This window comes from Magallana gigas, chromosome 7 (assembly GCF_963853765.1).
Source record: "Magallana gigas chromosome 7, xbMagGiga1.1, whole genome shotgun sequence".
Lineage (NCBI taxonomy): Eukaryota > Metazoa > Mollusca > Bivalvia > Ostreida > Ostreidae > Magallana > Magallana gigas.
In genome coordinates, this window is record NC_088859.1 from 47,096,909 (window position 1) to 47,118,488 (window position 21,580).

Sequence of the window (21,580 nt, forward strand, 5' to 3'; positions counted from 1 at the left end):
TTTGTGGTTCTTTGGGGTATTAAGCCCACCGCATCCGGGTTACTTTTTTTCGAATAAAAAATTGAAAACGAGACTTAGCGCGAGGATGTTGAAAAGTGTTTGAATCTTTTGCATGCTATTCTGATATAAAAGAATCGAATACAAAGGTAATATATTGTCTTTCTTGTACGCCTTTTGCAAAGTCAAATGTAATTTTACATACTTATGTAAGTGAATAGTGAGAATTTTTCTTATTTTGTCCCTGTTTGGAAGTGAACCGTTGCTGTTTTGCAGACGACACACTTCTCTAAGCTTTATAAAAGTTTGTGTTAAAATATTGATATGTGATATGTGAAATTAACCATGAAGAGTTTTGTACTGTAGAGTAAAACTAATAGCACCAAATTTGGAATAACCTCCGCATCAGCGGGACACAGCATGTATACAGTATGTGTACTGTGTTCGATCTTTCTATTCCGTATTCGTAAATGAATTATTTCCTTCATTGCCTAAATAGTTAACTTAATTTGAGTTCGAAATTGATATATATTTTCATCATTTTAAATGATATGCATATATTTACCATAACTTTAGAGAAAAATCTAAAATGGCGGCGCTCAATCGTGAAGTGTAAACAAAGAAGCATCTAAACAAGAAATGTTTCAACAGGTTTGGCACATGCCACCATTTGGTGGTTAGAATCCCATTTGATGATCAAACAGAATGTTAATAATGTATATTCCAAAGTTTTTGCCAAGGTAGTAAACACGGTGTTCTCTTCTGAAATGTGTAATCCAAATAGAACAAAAAATTAATTTAAGTAAAATTTATACAGCCATTTGAGAGGGTACGGGATGTTTCGCACCTATACATGTTTCGCGCTGAGATGGTTCGCACCTATTCTGTTTCGCACTGAGATGGTTCGCACCGCAATGTTTCACATCGAATACATTCTCAATAATAAATAATTTATGAAACATATACATGTAAATGTTAAGTTAATATTCCAAAATATTTATGAAATAAAAATTTAATGTTATGATTAGTAATGCAGTAATACCGGTAACTATTCGAAGACCATACTAATTATTCTCTGAAATAACACAATAATTAATTCATATAATTAATTGCACAAACAATTAAGTCATTAGGAATTATCAATTACCAAAAGCTTAGACAACACCCTCTAAATTTGGCAATTAAATCTTTAATGACAATTTTTTAACATTCTCTGGTGAACAATACTAGAAAGCAATTATAAAAAAAATGTTACCGGTATAACTGCATTACTAATCATAACATTAATCCGTTATTGAATTGAATCAATCTGTGCCACGTGCAGGCACATCAATAATGCTTTAATTGAAAAAATCAGAGAACACACGAAAAAAAATCGTTTGCAAGTTGTTTTAAAAGATAATTTATGAATTTCTTTTTTTACCACTATGTACAAGATGTACAATTAGTGTGTCTCTGAATATTTATCTCAGATTATTTCTTATATTAGGAGTAATGATTCTGTATATAGAACTATATGTGTGTTATTTTCGTGTGTATTTTTCAGTAATTTGTATGTCATTCTCCAATGACGAAATTATTATATTATAAATATATGGGAATGGAAATTACATATGTATCAAACAATTTCACACATTACTTTTATTCAAAAGAAGTACAAAAATGGTAGTTGAATGGATGCAGAGGCGGCAATTTAAAGTTTAAAGCAGTGATGTAATTAAATTTTCCCCACCTTTAGATCTGTAGTACATAATTACCTGCAATAACACCCCTAATTTTTCATAAAAATACAGGTAAATCTCAAGAGAAAGTCATGCTATAATTGTTATCACAACACAATTAATACCTCTTGTTCTGAACCTATATAATAACGCAATGGCTTCAAAGGCCTCATAAAAAAACCCACCGCGAAAACAGGACAAAAAAACCGTTATACTAGTGGCGCATATTATATTAAATGCAAACACTGTTTTAATGGTTTTTTTTAACTTATTTCAATTCTTAAATAGATTATAATTAACTTCAGAGCAATAATAAAACGAGAAAAATATCTTAATACAGTGAGATGTTTCGCTCCGAGGCAGGTGCGAAACATCGAGGTGCGAATCATCTCAGCGCGAAACAGAATAGGTGCGAACCATCCCGGATTCATTTGAGAAACCTGTGCCAAATCTTTTCAAAACAAAGAAAAGACTGTCTTCTGTGAACATTTTTCAAAGGGGGAGATTTTACCATGTCTGATTTCACAAGATTGTTTGCCATGTTATGTTTTTCATGTCCTGTTACCTTAAAAGTCTCACAGTCTTTGCAGAGATTGGATGGCTAATAGATGCCAACTATATTCCTCAGAAATTTTACTTAAATGTAATTATTTGCCTCCATAATTCTTGATGGTAGTGTGATTTGTATGCAAAAATGGGGACAAGTTATGTACTTAAGTTAACACTGGAGAGTAAACATACTCCACGCTCCAAGTTTGTGGTTTGTGTTTAAAAGAAAATCTATAAATCCTTAAAGGCAACTACTGTAAAGTCTTGTGTATAGCTCACATTTTTTTTTGGAGGCAAAATTTGGTGAAAAGTGGGCCGTGCCTGTTATACAGAGGAACAAAATTTTGCCCCATTTTTCAGAGCGTGTTTCTGGATACTTCCAGAGCATGACTGCAAAAAAACGCATGTTATGCAAGTTGGATCAGTGTTAAATTATTTTGTCAAAATCCTTATTCTTAATATTTATAGTATGCTTTTGCATGTTAAGTAATGTAGCTCTATAGTCTGTTAATTAACCCATATTTTCCTAAAGAGCTACAACGCTGCAGGTCCTCGAGATAATATTATGGTAAACACCATGATGAGGTTTATGTAATTTTCAAGAAATTGCTAAAAATCATTTACAATGGCATTGTTTTATTTTATTCAGTGAATGGCGACAGGATTTGGGAGAGGTGGGAGGGGGGCTGCACTCTTGCAAGCACTAAGCCAGCCGGTACGGAAACCTGGAGAGCAAAATGAGGTTGGTCTTTGTTAGAATTGTTTGTTGCAAAATTGACTGTAACTTGTGACAGACATGGCAGTTTGTTGACATACTGTACATGTCTATGTAAAGATTGGTTTGTCAGCAGTGTAATCCATTTGCTATGCAGATGATCAATGAAATTAAATTATTTATTGAACATGATTATTAAACTTTAGTAAAGATGACCATTATTGAACAATGAATATGTAAAGAATATTAAATAATTTTTACTTTGTCTTTTTTTAATCCTTGAAATTTTTTAAAAATAAAAAGTATGTAAATCTATATGGAATACTTTGGATACCAAGTAGCTTTTGTCAAGCAATCTTCTTGACAAAGCATTTAAATTTCTGAAAAATTTATTTGCCTTGGATGTGGGGACCAATTTTCAATTTTGTTGGCTAAAATGTAGTTCTCATAGAACTAGGTGCAAGAAATTAGTAACTATCCACTTTTTGCAAGTTATCTGGGTAAGGACAGTTTACACCAATACAAGTTATTATTAACTGCTTCAAGTAACCTTAAAATTTTTGAAATTTTGAAAATAACTGTCAATAAATCATTGTGTATAATTGTTCCAGGAAATAACATACCTCACTCATTCATGTAAAATCATGGTTATTGTAAACTGAAGTATTTTTTCTATCAAAGCCGGCCGCCTCAGGGGACGCCCCAGCTCCAGCCCCAGCACCAGCGCCCGCTGTATCACCAGCAGCTATATCTGTAGGCAGAGGATCACTGGGGAGGGGAGCTTTTTTACAAGGAGTCCTGCAGGGTGCTACAACCTCGAATGTAGCAAGAGGACAACCTACAGGTGGTGAGTTGCCCAACAGTAATGTGTTTTACTTTGTAGAAAGTATGTGAGGATCATAATGACAATATTGTTCCAATGGGAATTCTTCCTTATGTTAAATAGTATTTGGTTTGAAAATCTCATCGTTATTTGCTTTCTCTTCAGCGGCACAACCTGCCCGGTCAGTCCCTGTCTCAGGGGGTAGGGGAGTGGCCAATCTGCAGGCTCTTCTTCAGTAAGTCATGCTAATTATTTATGTTGTGTAATTAGTGTTAACTCTTGAAATAAACAGCAAGAAAGAAAAAAAAGAGTATTATTAAAGCCATACCAAAATTTGAACTAATTTTTCACTATAGTCCTTTTCTTGATTTCTTTTAGAACTGTGGGGAGGGGAGGGGGTATTACAGGGCCAACAGTGCCACCCCCGATGCCACAAGTCACACCCCAAATATCACAATCCACAGCCACAACACCTAAGGAGACACCTGCCCCCTCTGTTGTGACTCAGTCTGGAGCTCCTAGTCAAGGTTCATCAGAACCTCCAAGTAACAGACTCAGCCGAATGGCTTTGGATCCTTCACCTGTTGTACACAAATCTGGAACAAGTGGCAAACAGTAAGATCAAGATTGGGTCAAACCATCTCCCTTTGACACAAAGCCACAAGACCATAAACCGAGAATAGAATAAAGTTAAAAAATATGATTATATATTTTGATATACAAGATTCATTGATTTATAAGGATACCCCTTCGTTCAAATTTTAAGCTTATAAACACGTAGAGATTTCATTTCATTATTTGAAGAAAAAATTTGAAATTTTGTCTTGAGTCTTTTCTCAATTTATGATCCAGGGGCTGTTTGCTTTGAAAACTGTCTAAATTAACTTTTATGTAAATAATTTTGAAATATTATTTACTTTTTCATAAGGCCAGCATTTTTTGAAATTTCGATTTACAAACCCGCCGACCCTATTTTTTTAAAAATTCAAATAAAAATAAAAGGACCAGAACTAGCTATTAATCTTATTTTTTCCTCCGACCCGAAATTTTCTTTCTGGTAAAAATAAAAATAATGTTGATGCAATCACGTACGTGTAGTCTGAATTATTGTTGTTCATGCATTGATTAAAAAGACCTAGTTCTTTCCGATCAAGTCACAGGCACTAGAAGTCACAAAAAAACAACATTGGGCCTACTCCTGTTTGCTTTTGTCCAACCCTACAATTTACGACCCTATTAAGTTTTGTGATCGGCAACTTAGCCAGAATTTCCTCAAGAAAGAGATATTGAAGTCTTTTTCTATCACAATTCCGTAAATTAAAAAAAAACCTCATTGGCAAGAAAATGATAAGTTATTTATTTAAAAAAACAATTTTGCAAAATAAATTCTAAAATAATCATAATTTAACCGTTTGGAAATAGAGCCTCTACATAACGGTTGTAAGTGGGTCATAGGGTTGGACTAATAACCCTAAACACACTGAACACAGGAGCCTTATAACTGAAGGAAAGAGAATGATTTTATTTGTCATTAAGCTAACAAAATAACGAAACATTTCCTTTATTAAAGGTATAATTACATAAATAAATAAAATTTTAAAAATCAGTTTGTCTTTTTTAAATAAAAAAAACTTGTTTGATTTTTTACTGACATTTATGGACATGCTTCTAATCCAATTTATTTTCAGTAACAATATTTTAAATTTTGAATTTGTGAATAGCATTGTTAACTTAATCAGATAAGAGATTTCTCAAACTTCTTCCTATTTTTCTGCAAGGAAGAAGTGAAAACTCCCTTAATTTTTTTGGTCTTAATGTATAGGTACAGTATGTACTTGTATATGTATACATGTAATTATATATAAAAAAAAAACCACTTCGTTTTTATACATGCATATACAATATATTAACACAAATTTTCAGTGCCCATGGATAAAATATGTTATGATAAGAACATCATCAACAACCAAAATTACTTATATATTTAAAAAATGGCAGCTCCTGGACATGTGTTCTTATTTAAAAATAAAAAAAATGTTGTTGAAAAATTGTTTTATTTTTATTTTTTTTCTCGACGGACAAATTTTTCAATTTTATTTTTATTTTTTTTCCCTCCTCCTACCCAAATAATTTGAAAAATATTTCGTAAATCTAAAAATTAAAAAATGCTGGCCTAAGATGTCTTATATTTTACTTTTTTTCATGCAAGATCGTTAACAAAAATCTTGAGAGACAAAAAACAGAGTTAAAAGATTGAAATGGAAGTAAAAATATAGCAAACAAGCATGATTTGTTGCCAGAGATTTGTAAAGGCTGGCAAAAAGGAAACAAATTATAAAACAAAATTTTTCAAAGGCGTGCATTCAAACTTTGATCAATCTCTCAAACTTTCAGTTATACATGAAGACTCGCCATCACAAGTATTTAGTTTGATTTTTAACATCAAATGGCGTTGTATACATAGACAAACAACTTAATACATGTATGTATGCAATTAATGCTTAGACTAAGATTTCTTTTTTGTTTTTACAGAATTAGTTTATCAGGCAATTACATCAGGATAAATTGTAGGAATTCAGGTGTTTATCAGTACCATGTTCATTTCTCACCAAGTATTGATTCAAAGAACATGAGATTTAAGCTCGTAAACAATGTTCGTGATGTTATTGGATTCACCAAGGCATTTGATGGATTCATTTTGTATTTGCCCCATCGTCTTCCAGAACAGGTGAGTTTGTAAAAAAAAAAATCAGTCCTTTATTATTATTTATGTACGTTTTTATCTGTATGTGATTGTATAATAAGAAGTCAGATCACTTTTTAGCTCACCTGAGCTGAAAGCTCAAGTTAGCTATTTTGATCACATTTTGTCTGTCGTCCGTCTGTCCGTAAACTTTTCACATTTTCAACATCTTCTCAAGAACCACTGGGCCAATTTCAACCAAACTTGGCACAAAGCATCCTTAGCCTAAGGGGATTCAAAGTTGTGAAAATTAAGGACCACGCCTTTTTTTGCAAAAGGAGATAATTAGGAATTTATGAAAAATTTTGAGAGATTTTCAAAAATCTTCTTCTCACGGACCATAAGACCAGGAAAGCTGAAACTTGTGTGAAAGCATCCTCAGGTAGTGTAGATTCAAAGTTGTGAAAATCATGACCCCCAGGAGTAGGGTGGGGCCACAATGGGGGGGTCGAAGTTTTACATGGGAATATAAAGATTAAATCTTTAAAAATCTTATTCTCAGAAACTGATCAGCCAGGAAAGCTGAAACTTGTGTGGAAGCATCCTCAGGTGTTGTGAAAATAGTGACACCCCCGGGAGTAGGGTGGGGCCACAATGGAGGGGGTGGTGTCAAAGTTTTACATAAGAATATATAGAGTAAATCTTAAAAAATCTTCATCTCAGAAACTAATCAGCCAAATGATTCTTTATAATTGTTAAGACTTTGGCCCAAGGACAATTCTTCGGCCTCACAAGAAGGTTCAGAGTTTGATGTAGCTTTATATCCCATATATATGTAAACAGTTGCTTAGGATCTTTTAGAGAACTGCAATACTCAACATGTGATATGACTATAAAATCAGCCTGTTAGAAAAGGGACTAATGATTATAAACATAAAAATATCCAGGGGGAAAAATGGATTTTAATTATACAAGATCTATATGTATTATTGTACATTGTCCAGATAGTTTGTATTATGACTCCATTAAGCTGATTTTATCATACCTATTGTTCCTCAGGTGAGCGATTTGGCCCATGGGCCTCTTGTTATTACTGTTACCTTCAAACTGAGTGAGAAAAAAAGTAAAGATTTAAATCTGCTGACTGCACCATTTTATGAATAGGACATGCAACTTGGAAAAATTATAAATAGCTAACACACACACACCCCCCCCCCCTAAAAAACAAAAAAAACAACCCAGTAAACTTACAAAAAATTAAAGTAGATATACCCTTGAAGCATCGTCATTTGATGCATATGCATGTTAGTCAATGTTTTATGCATTCAGTTCTATTTCTTTAGGAAACTGTGTTGCACAGTAAACGACCTACAGATGGAGTTGATGTTACCATAACCATCAGATTGACCAAAGTTATCACACCAGAGCAATGTGTTGCATTGTATAACATCATATTCAGAAGGTTTGGCTGCTAAAATTTCTTCAGAATCATTTTAGTTTTATAAGTTCACCTAGGCTGAAAGCTCAAGTGAGCTATTCTGATCACATTTTGTCTGTCGTCCGTCTGTTCGTAAACTTTTCATATTTTCAACATCTTCTCAAGAACTACTGGGCCAATTTCAACCAAACTTGGCACAAATCATCCTTAGGCAAAGGGGATTCAAAGTTGTGAAAATTAAGGGTCACACCTGTTTTCAATGGGAGATAATCAGAAATTAATGAAAAATTTCGAGAAATTTTCAAAAATCTTCTTCTCAAGAACCATAATGCCAGGAAAGCTGAAACTTGTGTGGAAGCATCCTCAGGTAGTGTAGATTCAAAGTTGTGAAAATCATGATCCCTGGGGGTAGGGTGGGGCACAATGGAGTGTCGAAGTTTTACATAGGAATGTATAGAGTAAATCTTTAAAAATCTTCTTCTCAGAAACTAATCAGCCAGGAAAGCTGAAACTTGTGTGGAAGCATCCTCAGGTAGTGCAGATTCAAAGTTGTGAAAATCATGATCCCTGGGGGTAGGGTGGGGCCACATTGGGGGGTGTTAAAGTTTTACATAAGAATATATAGAGTAAATCTTTTAAAATCTTCTTGGAAACTAATCAGCCAGATGATTCCTTATAACTGTTAAGACTTTGGCCCAAGGACAATTCTTCGGCCTCACAAGAAGGTTCAGAGTTTGATGTAGCTTTATATCCTATGAATCTATATAAACAATTGCTAAGGATCTTTTAGAGAACTGCAATACTCAACATGTGATATGACTATTAAACCAGCCTGTTAGAAAAGGGACTAATGATTATAAACTTAAGAATATCCAGGGGGAAAAATGGATTTTAATTACACAAGATCTATATGTATTATTGTACTTTGTCCAGATAGTTTGTATTATGACTCCATTAAGCTGATTTTATCATACCTATTGTTCCTCAGGTGAGCGATTTGGCCCATGGGCCTCTTGTTTATTGTGACAGTAATAATCTTTGCACTTGGGTTTGTTTACTTTTGCATACTCAAACTCTAGTTGATTACCATACAATACATGTATATATGGAAGACAATAAATAAATAAATTAACATGTTTCACAACATATTATGATTTCATTATCTTTTGTCAGTGGATGCTTGTTTTGGCAGTGTTTTTGATTTTATTATAAATCATGATATTGTACAATTTATTGTTTTCAGAATAATGAACATCCTTGAAATGGTTCAAGTTGGACGTTATTACTACAATCCTAGAACTCCATCCACTGTTCCACAGCACAGGTACGATTATGTAATAATAAGAGTCATTGAATATTGTAGGCATTATTTTATATTTGATAGTAGAAAGGGAGGGTGATGAAAGACTTAAAAATTAAAGTATTGGATGTTTTGTTTGATGTTGTAGACTGGAGGTGTGGCCAGGATATATCACTTCAGTGTCCCAGAATGAGGGAGGGCTGATGCTGCTAGTTGATGCTAGTCACAGAGTGTTGAGGACTGAAACTGTGCTGCAGCTGATGTAGGTTCAAGTGAAACTGTGATCTTATTGATGTACAAGAAAGAGTTATGTGTCATTCTGACAGTTCATTAACAACTGATTTATGTTTACAGGAAAACTACGGTACAAAAGAACCCTAGTGGTTTCCAAGACGAGTGCACACGTTCCTTAGTAGGGACGATTGTGTTGACACGGTACAACAACAAAACTTACCGTATTGATGACATTCTATGGGCCAAGACACCCCAGCACACCTTCAAAACAAGCTCAGGATCTGAACTGTCATTTGTTGACTACTATAGGTAATATTTGACTGGAGAAATATTTGACATGAATACTATACATATACAATTTTAGAACTGTTGTTAAGATAAAGTGTTAAATTTTGTCATCATTGAAACATTCAAAATTGAAGTATCAATCAGTATTGGACAAATTATTCCTGTTTATTACTGACAGATAAATAATTTTTGTGAAAAGTTTTATACCCAGTTTGGTTGAGTATAGAATTAAATGTATATTTGACGACACAGAACTCTTGCCAATTAAAATTGGACATTTTTTCAATTTCAATTTAGTAGAAATATTTGATGATTAGTTTCATTGTGTCTTAAACCCACTAATGTTGAAGGATGAATTGTGTGTTTGTAATTATGTACATTTTCATTTGTAATATATAGAAGAAATTTAAGAATTTTTTCAAGAACAAACTTTGTTTTCTTGCTAGTAATGCTTACCACAAAGAAATATCAGACTTGGAGCAACCTCTGCTTCTCCACAGGCCAAAGAAAAAGCAGCTTCCTGGGGTAAATAAATTTTTGAACTATGCCTTATTTTGTATCTAAATACCTGTTCTTCAAACCTGAAGATGAATGTAGTTTATACATGTATTAATGCATTAAAATATTGCTTTGGAATCCAGATTGTATATAATCTACAAAGAAATGCTTGCTTTATGGAAAAATGTTGTCAACAGACCAAAGGTCATTGCACTAACTAAATGTGCTCTTTGTAGGGAAAAGTTCCTGAAAAGAGTGAAGCCATCTGTCTCATCCCTGAATTCTGTTATTTGACTGGCCTAACTGATGAATTGAGACAGGACTTTAGGGTCATGAAGGTATTATCAGTGCTTAATTATCTCCTCGTGCAACTTGTTGCGAGGGGGATATAGCATCGCTGCTGTGCGTGTGTGAGTATGTATGTGTGTGTGTCCATTGTCAGCTCTTTAGCAAAATTCCAAGAAAACCCTCCAATGAATATTCATCAAACTGTACACTTCTTCTGCATGGTAAAAGGACAAACCCTTATGATTTCCAAGTCAATTGATTCAATATTTTTTGAATCAGCATAAAAAAGCGAAGTTAAAACATGAATTTTATGTACAATTGACAATAGACATTTCTGGTAATTTTATGTACGACTTTAAGTAAATTGCTACCGTGTGCAGTTCAAATCAACAGCTTAATATTTTGGGATTTTAATCTAGTAAAGGTAAAAAAAAAAAAAAAAGCAAACGTTTTGTAGTATTGGAGGGTTAGAAGATTGCCCGTAGGTAAAAGTTGAAGCGGGCAAGAAATTAAAGTCATCTGATTGACATCAAAACAAGCAGTCGACTTTCGGACAAATTTTCCCTTATTACTTACAATAGAACTAGTCCAAAATTCAGAGGATACTTTGACAGATATCGCACATTTATCACGCAAAGATTGTTTCATATCAATAATAACTGCATATCTACTACCATGCTTTGACATACCACAAGCAACTAGAATTGTCCATCAGAGCAGACTACAGATCGCTAGATCTTCAGCTACGTTTCATAATATACATGTATACGAATCGTTTATGTATACTTATATAAAAAGGAATGTCACTTAATGAATCAAAATTATTTAACTTTAAAGCATATGTGTACATGTTTTGAGTTTCAGCTAGGAATAGGAAAACTGTGCAACCACGTACATGTAACACCCCCCCCCCCCCCCCCCCCCAATTTATACACCACAAAGCTTGGGGATTAGGATAAAAAAGAAATTATGAATTCAAAGTGGTTTTTAGAAATACTTCTTTCATATTTATTTCCATCTGAAAAATTTACATGTATTTTCCTAAATAATGCATTTCCCCCTACAACGAGTCATGCCGTGAGGGGATGCTCCGCTTTGCGGTGCCCTTGTTGACTTTACTACAGAAAAAAATGTACGGTACATGAATTAGGTTTCACCATTCAAAATATTTTGTCTATGCTTTATGTAGGACCTTGCTTCTCACACACGTGTAACACCAGAGCAAAGAGTGGCCACCATGAGGAAGTTTATCAATGCAGTGAATGGCAATCCAGAAGCCAAGAAAGAGCTGGATAACTGGGGACTGAGCTTTGCAGACAACACAATTGATGTAAGGGTTTTATATAAAAAATAATTTTAGAAAGCTTAATGTTGAATTCTTTTTGTAAAAGAACAGCATTTTCTCTGATTTTTGGAAAATGTTAGTGAAAAAAAAATTCCTTTTGTTGGCCGAGTTCAGCCTTAATCTAAATTTAGTAGTACTTTTTCAAAAGAAAAAATTATCAGTGTGAGTATTTTTTAAAATTCACTATGCAAGGTACAAACATGTGACATTTTACAGTTCATGCATATGATGTGTTTATTTTAACCTTTGTAGATTGATGGTAGACTTGCTCCACAAGAGAAAATCATTTTTGGAGGTAATTTTACCTGTATGGCAGGTCCTCAGGCAGACTGGGGCAGGGATGCCACTCGCAACAAAGTCCTCACAGCTGTAGATCTCAGGAACTGGACGGTGCTGTTTAGCAAAAGGGATGCCGGCAAAGCTTCAGAATTCATCAACATGATGCAAACCTGCTGCCGGCAGATGGGTATCCAATGTAACAAGCCAACATGTTGTGAACTCCATGATGACCGTGTGGACACACTATCTAGGAGTCTCAGGGACAACATCAATCCATCGGTATGCATCACACAAGAATTGCCCCTCCTGTATTATGATCACATTGAAATTTTGTGGTTCAGGTACTAAGCCAGAGGTTATGGCGAATGGAAGTTGCTGTCCATATGCTTTAAAACAAAAACTCTTGCCAAAGACAGTACTCTTGACTGTAGATTCCATTTTTGTTTGCAAATGTTTGATTGTGAGAACTGAAATCAGCAGTGCTAGATTTTCAATGACTTTATATCAACATATTTTTCTTAATGGCCTATGTTCATTCTTGGATATATATGGGGTGAGAGAGGAAGGAAAGTATTTTTTGGTTTTTTTTTTTTTAAATAAAAATCCCTTGTGTTAAATAGAAATCTACAGTATATGAATTGGAATAATGTTGGTGTGGTTTTCTTTTGACTAGGTTCAGTGCATGGTGGTTATCTGTCCAACATCTAGGGATGACAAATACAATGCTATCAAGAAAATCTGTTGTGTGGAGATGCCAGTCCCATCCCAGGTAAACCAGTTTGTCATGTAATAATGAGAAATATTCAATATTCAATTATTCAAATATTATTTCTTGATAATGGAAAAATTCAAACTCTATCTGGATTGCGGAACAAATGTTTATTTATCAGACTTTATTCAATGCAAGGAAATTAAAAGTTAAGAGTGAAGATTCTGAAAAATTTTCTCTACTTACAATTATAAATTAATCAGATTTTTGTTTTATTGTGTTTTGTTTCTTTTATATGAAAGTCAAATATGGACCTTTGAATTTCTTCAAACTGGTAAATTTCATGAAATCACTGGTCCACTCAAAAACTCTGCATAAGATATCATGAAATACAATATTAACTCATTGATCCTGCCAGTATATCCATGAAATTATGTCCTCATAAATCTCAGAACTATTGTCAATCCACAAAAATTGTCCCCAGGCCCAGAAAAATAAATGTTCCACAGAATTGAAAGTTATACTGTAATAATTCTTCTTCTACAGGTTATTATTGCCAAAACCATTGCTAGGCCAGACAAACTCAGGAGTGTAACACAGAAGATAGCTCTGCAAATAAACTGCAAGCTGGGAGGAGAGCTGTGGGGATTGGACATTCCAATGGTATTTATGTTGAAATATAGTCATTTTTAGCAACTTTGCAGACTTCAGTTGCACAAATCAAAATTTCTCTCTCTTCCTTTAATAAATATTTATACAAGATGTGTTTATTGTAGTCCAATTTGATGGTGGTTGGTATCGATGTATACCATGATGCTTCACGCAACAAGAGATCGATAGCTGGATTTGTGGCCAGCACCAACAAGATGTGCAGCCGCTGGTACTCAAAGACAGTTCTCCAGATGCCGGGCCAGGAGCTAATTGATGGACTCAAACTCTGTCTGACCTCGTCGATCAGGAAGTATCATGAGGTACTATTACTCCACCTGTGCAGTTTACTGTACTGCATTATTTGATGCCATCAAACCTCTCATTGAAGTTTGCATGACATTCACTAGTGTACATGAAACCTTTGTCTATGATTTAAGGTGAACCATGTGTTCCCAGAGAAGATAGTGGTTTTCCGTGATGGTGTAGGGGATGGAGATCTTGGATACATTGACCATGAAGTTCAACAGCTGCAGCAGTGCTTTGGTAACTTTGGGGGAGAGTACAGTCCCAAGCTGTCAGTGGTCATTGTACAGAAGAGGATCAATGCCAGGATTTTCCTCAAGGTATGGACATTTTTGTTAAATATGCAGAGTTATGATTTAAATATGCATCACAAGTTTTATGTACTCAGTTTCAGCTTTTGTTTACCGTAATCCGGTGAATATAATACGCAGTAGTGTACAATACGCACCCCCCACTTTGGGCCTGAAAATGGTGAAAAAAAGCTTGTTGGGATGTATAATACGCATCAAAAAAATTGACCAAACGGTAATCCTGAGTATCAACAAAGCAGTTATACTTTGTATGCACGCTCAACTTCATCGCGGGAATACGCTACCGGAAATAAGAAAGACACAATATTTTCTTAGACACGGATTTATTGTAACTAATACATCGCGTTAATATCTTTATTTCATAATCAATGTTTTAAATAGACCTGTATTAAATATTCTACCGTAAATAAAATCAACCACTTTTAAAAAGCGTTTTATAATTGTTTAGTCATTACAACCCCTGTGTAGTGAAAAACGGGCCGTGTACAGGTATACTGTAGAGATAACGGACCTAATTAAATTCTTAAATGATGCCGATCAAAGTGATCAATTAGAGGCCTGGAACATATTAAAACATGTGCACAAATAGTTGTGTTGTGTATAGTACACATAGCCTACGGGGAGTGTCTGAGATACCCAAGGTGTCAAGTGTTAGCGGAGGGGGAGCACAACAATGGCTTCAATTAACGGAATAGGTTATAGAATTATTTATAATCATAATTATTTGCAATAAATCAATTAGCATTACATGAAAATGGTTAAAGATGTGTAAGCTGTTTTCAAAGATCAGTTACAAATAACACGTGGCCATCCAAGCCCGCATTCTATTAATAACAGCTGTAATGGCGGCTTACACGGAGATAAAGAATAGGCAGTTCAAATTAATTTTTAAAGGCCATTTTGAAACAGTTTATTAATTTATTAACAGACTTTAAGTATACATTTTCTTTAATTACACGCTATGGCAATCATTTCCTAAGGGTTAAATAATAATATAAATGTGATAATTAAGTAATGTTACGATGAATAGCGGGGTACCGGTCCTGTCTGTGAACAGCATAGGTAATACGGTAGTATGATACTCCGTGCTTCAGCTAGGGAAAAAATATGTCCAAAGCCTATAGGGATGTATAATACGCACCCCTTTCTCACGGTAAAAAATCCTAGAAAAAAAGTGCGTATTATATTCACCGGATTACGGTATATTAGCAATTTTTTACCTCATGTAAGCAGACAAATTCATCTACATGTCTATGACAAGATGAAGTATGTGTCTTGCTCACAAGAACATCGGGGGTTCTAATAAAAAAAATTCATGTTTGCTTCTAAATTCAAGTGACCAGTGTGCAAAAAAGAAAATTAAAAGAACCGCAAATAATTCTAAGTTCTTATCGAGCAGGTTTTAATTTTGTATGGTTTAAAAAAAAGGGATGGGATTGGTTAAGATAAATTAAATCTACTGACTTCAAAGAGAGACCAATTTTTTTTTTGAAGAACCAAAGAAACTTTGACAATCCACCACCAGGAACCATTGTGGACCATACAATCACACGAAGAGACAAGTAAGCATTTACAAGTACTCAGATGCCTAGCAACATTTGGTATCTCTAACCCTAAGATTTCAACATGTTTCAATAAGGCCAAAATAAAATATTTTGTTTGGAATTGCCTACTGCCTCATTGAAATACCCCCACTGATAAAATTTTATTAGCAAAAAATAAAGAACTATTTTTGATATAAGATTTTAGTTTTTACCAATTTTTGATTAGATAAACTTCGAACTTAAGTTTTTACCAATTTTTGATTAGTTAAACTTCCAACTTAAGTTTTTACCAATTTTTGATTAGTTAAACTTCAAACTTAAAAAAAAAATTCTCTCCCTACCTCCTGGGTCTAGAAACCTCCAGGTGGCAATTCCAAACAAACATTAATTTAAGGATGGCATTAATTACTTTTAACACAGGTGATGGAATTTTGTCTATTTTCTCTGCTATTGTTTATGCTCTGATTTTCATGATTGTTAACTATAGTTAGTAAAATGTCAGCAGAACTTTCTTTGTGTAAAGTTCATATTATTGGTAGCATTCCTTCCCCTTCAATATTTTGTGTGCATTTATGCTGTAACTCATCTTTTATTTGCAACAACTTTATTGTGATATTTATCAGCCAGTGCTCCCACTGGACTAAATTTCTTTTCGCCACTTCTAAGCAGCACAAAGAATGATTGACCTATAATTTGCAATTAACTGCCATGTCACATGGCGATAGTTTTGCCTAAATATATGTGGATTAACATAATACAAAAAATCCATGAAAGGGCTTGAAATACTCAGGATGACCAAGTTGATGGGAACCTCCAAATGATTATATTGTTGGTTTATTTAAAGTGATAGCTAATTAGTAGATCAAAAGATTTCAATATAGAGGATTATGCTGTGGCTTTTTTTTTGCAGGTTTGACTTCTTCATTGTGTCTCAACATGTCAGACAAGGCACAGTCTCCCCTACTCATTACATCTGTGTCCATGACAGCATTGGGATGAAGGCTGATCATCTCCAGAGGTTGTCATATAAGATGACTCATCTGTATTACAACTGGCCGGGAACTGTCAGGGTTCCAGCCCCCTGTCAGGTACTGATCTTCCCAATCAACAGTTAATAGTATCAAGTCAATGTTAATGTCTCATTCTTTATTAAGCAGGACTTGATGTGATAGATACATTTCATATCTTTTGTAGTATGCACATAAGCTAGCCTATTTGGTGGGACAGAACATTCACAAGGAGCCAAGTGCAGAGCTGTCCGATAGGTTATTCTTCTTGTGAGAGTCAGGCCTTAATACTCAGGAACATTTTACAGGCAGCAGTTTCATTGACATTATCTTTTGAAATTTCTTTTGTATTTTTGCAAAGTAGCATGGATTACCTTTTATAATTAGAGAACCGCCTATTGTTGATTTTTGAAGAGCTGCTTTTATAAGAAAACTACACTGCCATTTACTTTTACTCTAAACATTTTCTGGGACATTTTAGTTTCATTGATACTGCCCAGTGGCATTAACTTGTTGGTTGTGATTGACAGTCTCAATCTATGCATTGATTTTATTTTTATTAATTGATTGAAATTGTCAGTGTGTTTCATTTTGTTCAATGTAGTCTTTAATAAATACCGGTACTTTCTTCCAAGTGCTTCAAGTTTAGATTGTACTGAGAGAAATGTACTTTGTTTGCAAAAGTTGACTTGGTGGAATACTGCATCTACTCAGTGTTGCTTTCCTTTATATCACTGGTTAAAGCACCTCCACAGTAGATGTAGTGAGAATTCTTAATAATGTAAACTCGTTTTTTAGATCATAAAGTCCACCTCACCATCTCAAGTGAGGGAATTAATAGAAATCTGTATATTGTAGACATAGTGTGGGTTTTTTTAACCAATTATTAAGAAGGTATGGGACACCTCCATATTGTGACATTCTTTAATATTTTGTGGTCAAATATTGTAATATTTGGAAATTTTAAAACAGTGATGATATTTTTCATCCACATCAATATCTCAAGGTGTCCCATGCCACCTTAATTTGAACTAGGTAGACACATGTTTGTATAAATAGAAGAGACATCTTTAGAATTGATTTCAATGCAAAAGTTTTTCAATTCTATATTATTTCAAGTTATTCAGAATGTAATGGACCTCACTGGTGGTGTTTGTCCAATACAAACTAGTAACTTGTTAAAGCGGAATAAGGAGTGTCTTGCTGTTTTCATAAAGGGCACATATTGTTACATTACTTTGTGTATATCTTATGGAAAAATATTGGACAGACATTCTTTATATCAATTTGTAAAGGAATAATACATTATCTAATTATCCCATTAACAGTTACAGTGTACAAGTATCCTTCTTATCAGAGGGATAATGTAGATGTACATGTATCTTAAATTAACAAAATTTATTATGTTTCATATGCATACTGATAATGCCAGTCCCATGATGAGTAAAAACCATACAAAACATTTTATAATGCAAGTATGATATTCATGCTCATTCTTTGTTGTTTATAAGTACATGTAGTACATTCTGGTTTAATTGAAATTTTCATCATTCTTTTCTTTATCCTACGAAATGTGTAATGTTAAGTTTAGTTTTTTTTTAGGAGATGCTTAGCAATTTATAAAAGAGAGTAGTGGTGATGCCATAGTTTTGCTTTTTCTCGAGATGTACTTCTGATGCCAACAGGCTTGGCCATAACACCTGTCTGTATTTAGCAAAACATCAAATACATTCTTTTAAATGCTTCAGTTTATAGCTAAAAATTGGAATTTTATCAATGCTATTCAACTTTTAAAAGATCTGCAGGTTTTTTCATGTATTTATATGTATATAACAATTTCCTCCAATACAGATGCATGAGAATAAATCTTTCCTGCTGCAATTTATCAGTATATGGTGTTTTGTATTGAACAATTTTGTGGGACAAAGATTTTTTTAATGCACTACCAACGAAAATCATGTACAATGTTGCTAGTCTTTGTATTCTGTTGATCAATACAAGTGTATATTGCATCAAGATTATAACCTGTTTATTGTTTATTTTTTTTTAATACTGTAATCCTAAGATGTAATAAATTGTTGAAGTTGGGCCTTGTTTTTTGATGTAAAAAATATACAAATTTGGGGATTGGATAAATACAAATGAACTTGTGCATCAACAAGATGATAAGGTCATTCTTGAAAATCATGTCTTTCCTCGACACCCTGCCTTAAAATTGGAAGTGGTTGGTAGATAAATTTTATTATAGGTGGACACCAAAGATGACAGAAATTAAACCTTATATCCAACTTGAAACTGTGCATTCACAATGTATGTTGAATATGAAGCGAGCATCAATTTGAATTTGTTATGCAGATGGAGAGCCTTACATGTTTATGTGAACATGCCTTTTTACATAGACGTCACACAGTCATCAGCCAGATGTGTAAATTTTCCTGCAATGCACATTGCCAATATGAAACAAAATAGACATACTGTTTACATCTCTCTCTCTCTTTGAATCTTTCAATTAAATGCGTAAAATTTAAGCAGTTAGAAGTTTTTACCACATAAGTATTGCTAAGACCAATGAATGATGTAATTTTTTTTATTATAGGTCATGGAGTTATTATTGTTCACTGAGGAGATAAGTAATGCATTTAATATATACTAGACAAATTCATTTAATTTGTTTTGTGGCTATGTAAAACACAGATTTCTCAAGAAATTGACAAAAATACTTGGTGAATGTAAATACATGTATGAATAAGATAGACAAAGTCAAATTTTTATTGATGCAACTTAATACTTTCATAAGGTGATCAAAGGACAGGAGCGTACAATGCCTGACAAATCCCCTATACCCATGGTTTTGAAATTGCATATGAACATATAAAAAATATTTACATTTGAAACATGTATAATATAGAACTGCATTCTCTGACAAATATATAATAAACAATAATGCATATACTTTGTACTTATCTCCTTTGTTTAATTTGATGCTTTCTAAGCATTACAGCATGATCTCATATCTGTGCTAGCACTATTTTTATCAGACATTGTATGTACAGAACATGAACATTACGTAATTGTTGTCATTATATAAATGGTATTAAGATTATTTTTTCATAATAATCCAATAAAATGCAAACCATGTTTTACTTGGAAGCAAATGAATTAAAAATAAAACGCCGTCTATATGATTCGAACACACTCCCCATGGAGAAGTATGGACTACCAGCCTCCGCCTATCACAGTGAGCTACATCAACACGTTAAAGTACAGGTGAATAAATCCAACTCTTTGACAATAATCATTAAAGTAAAACGTTTTGGTGAAAGTCACAAATTTGACCAATTATGGGTCTAGACTCCATCTTAATAAATCAAAATTAGCTTATTCTTTAAATAAAAGTACTTTTAGGATGGAGTCGGGACCCATTCACATCTAATTTTGCAATTAAGAACAGTGAATGGTCCAAGATTTAGGCAAAAAACGATGTGCAGCTTAGTATGGAAGTCTATATCTGTCATGTTTATAGAATGAAAGCACAATATTGACTTCCATCGTGAAATTTATAATAAAAACAATGCATACAAGTCAAAAACTAATATTCTAACTTAAATTGAAATTCTTTTGTCTTCATTGCTCCGAGTGGGGGATAAACAACGCCTTGTACGCCCCTGTTCTTTAGTAATCATGTCGGGTTCATTTTTTATTTTCAAAATTGCCAGTAACACTAGTTTGATTTCTAACTCGACATCTAAAATTCTCAAACTTTATTCCCAGTAATTTTGAGTAAAAAGCATCCTTCAATCAGATTTGCACCCTTGGCTGAGATCTTAACGCTGAACACCACTCGTAAATAAGCACCATCACATGGGTACCTGGTATATAAACCCTTTGACTTTGTTACACCTGATTGCACACCTGAAACTCGTGGTCGACGTGTAGAGTTACTTTCGTTGTTTTTGGATTTTTCTGCATTTAATTCTTATCCTATGTGCGTATTCTGTTTGTAAATAATGCATTGACCAGTTTACCGTAATTGATGCGAGTACTCTCCTGGCTTCGGAAAAGTGCATAAGACTTGATAATTTCATTGCGACCAAGTAACAGAGCGTGGCAAGATGTATGTCCCCACAGGTGAGACCTCGAAATACTTTAAACTGTTAAGAGGTCTGTGGCTTATATAGGGGTTGCAAGGAAAGCGGTGCTGAAAGAGAAATATGGCAAACATTGCCTATTTACGAGCAGTGTTCAGCTTTAATGGTCTAACTTTAACCTTTATACATGTAGGTTGCATCAATCAATGTGACCTCACTGACCAACATTCTTTAAAAAGAACTTTGCTCTGATAAATGCCTTTTATCCAAACCAACAAAACACAACAAAACTTCTATTTATATTCTATTGTACATCACTTAGTATGAGAATACAATATACATGTATGTTTTAGATTGAAAATGCAGCAGTTTACTACTACACTTATCTAAAAGTGAAAGGAGTGTCTGGGAATCTAGTCTCTGGTGTAATGCTTTTTCCTGAGAAAGTAATGAGGATTTTTACTTGGTCATACTCAAAACACTACACTCTTTGCTTTACACACATAGAGGAATGCCAGCAGTTCATGTGATCCATGTAGATAACAATGGAGTATCATCAACACCACATATATAGCTTCAACAGGCTTGGGCTGCATCTTGTTTGGGGCAAGCTTTGATTGATTGAAGAACAGAAAATCAGCTGTTGGGGTCTGACTCAAAACTTTCACGAAGTGCAATCTCATATTCGAGACGTTCTTCCAGTGCAGCTATGTAGTCACATGGAAGGTTCCTTTCTTCTCCAACTCTCTGAGCTATGGCACTAGCACTATCATTCTGTCAGAGAGAACACAATTTTATCACTTATACAA

General features: G+C 34.0%; 2 protein-coding genes across 3 annotated transcripts in view; one reads left to right on the plus strand and one right to left on the minus strand.

Annotated features, from left to right (window-relative positions):
- LOC105337341 (piwi-like protein 1) lies at positions 1–18,771 on the plus strand. The gene is made up of 21 exons (XM_034455210.2): positions 1–146; positions 2,917–3,009; positions 3,664–3,829; positions 3,971–4,040; positions 4,184–4,420; positions 6,338–6,533; positions 7,832–7,950; positions 9,170–9,250; positions 9,375–9,488; positions 9,581–9,769; positions 10,195–10,273; positions 10,483–10,584; positions 11,724–11,864; positions 12,132–12,437; positions 12,832–12,927; positions 13,414–13,530; positions 13,644–13,838; positions 13,956–14,141; positions 15,627–15,694; positions 16,587–16,764; positions 16,871–18,771. The coding sequence occupies exons 2-21, from the start codon at positions 2,920–2,922 to the stop codon at positions 16,955–16,957; spliced, it is 2,817 nt and encodes a 938-aa protein (XP_034311101.1). The 5' UTR covers positions 1–146; positions 2,917–2,919; the 3' UTR covers positions 16,958–18,771.
- Positions 18,270–21,580, minus strand: part of LOC105337173 (UPF0561 protein C2orf68 homolog) — a 7,580-nt gene continuing 4,269 nt past the window's right edge. For both annotated transcript variants that reach the window (XM_011441805.4, XM_034455218.2), the window contains one exon: positions 18,270–21,545. In XM_011441805.4, the coding sequence (XP_011440107.1) occupies positions 21,408–21,545 (138 nt within the window). In that variant the 3' untranslated portion in view covers positions 18,270–21,407. The remainder of the gene's footprint in view (positions 21,546–21,580) is intronic.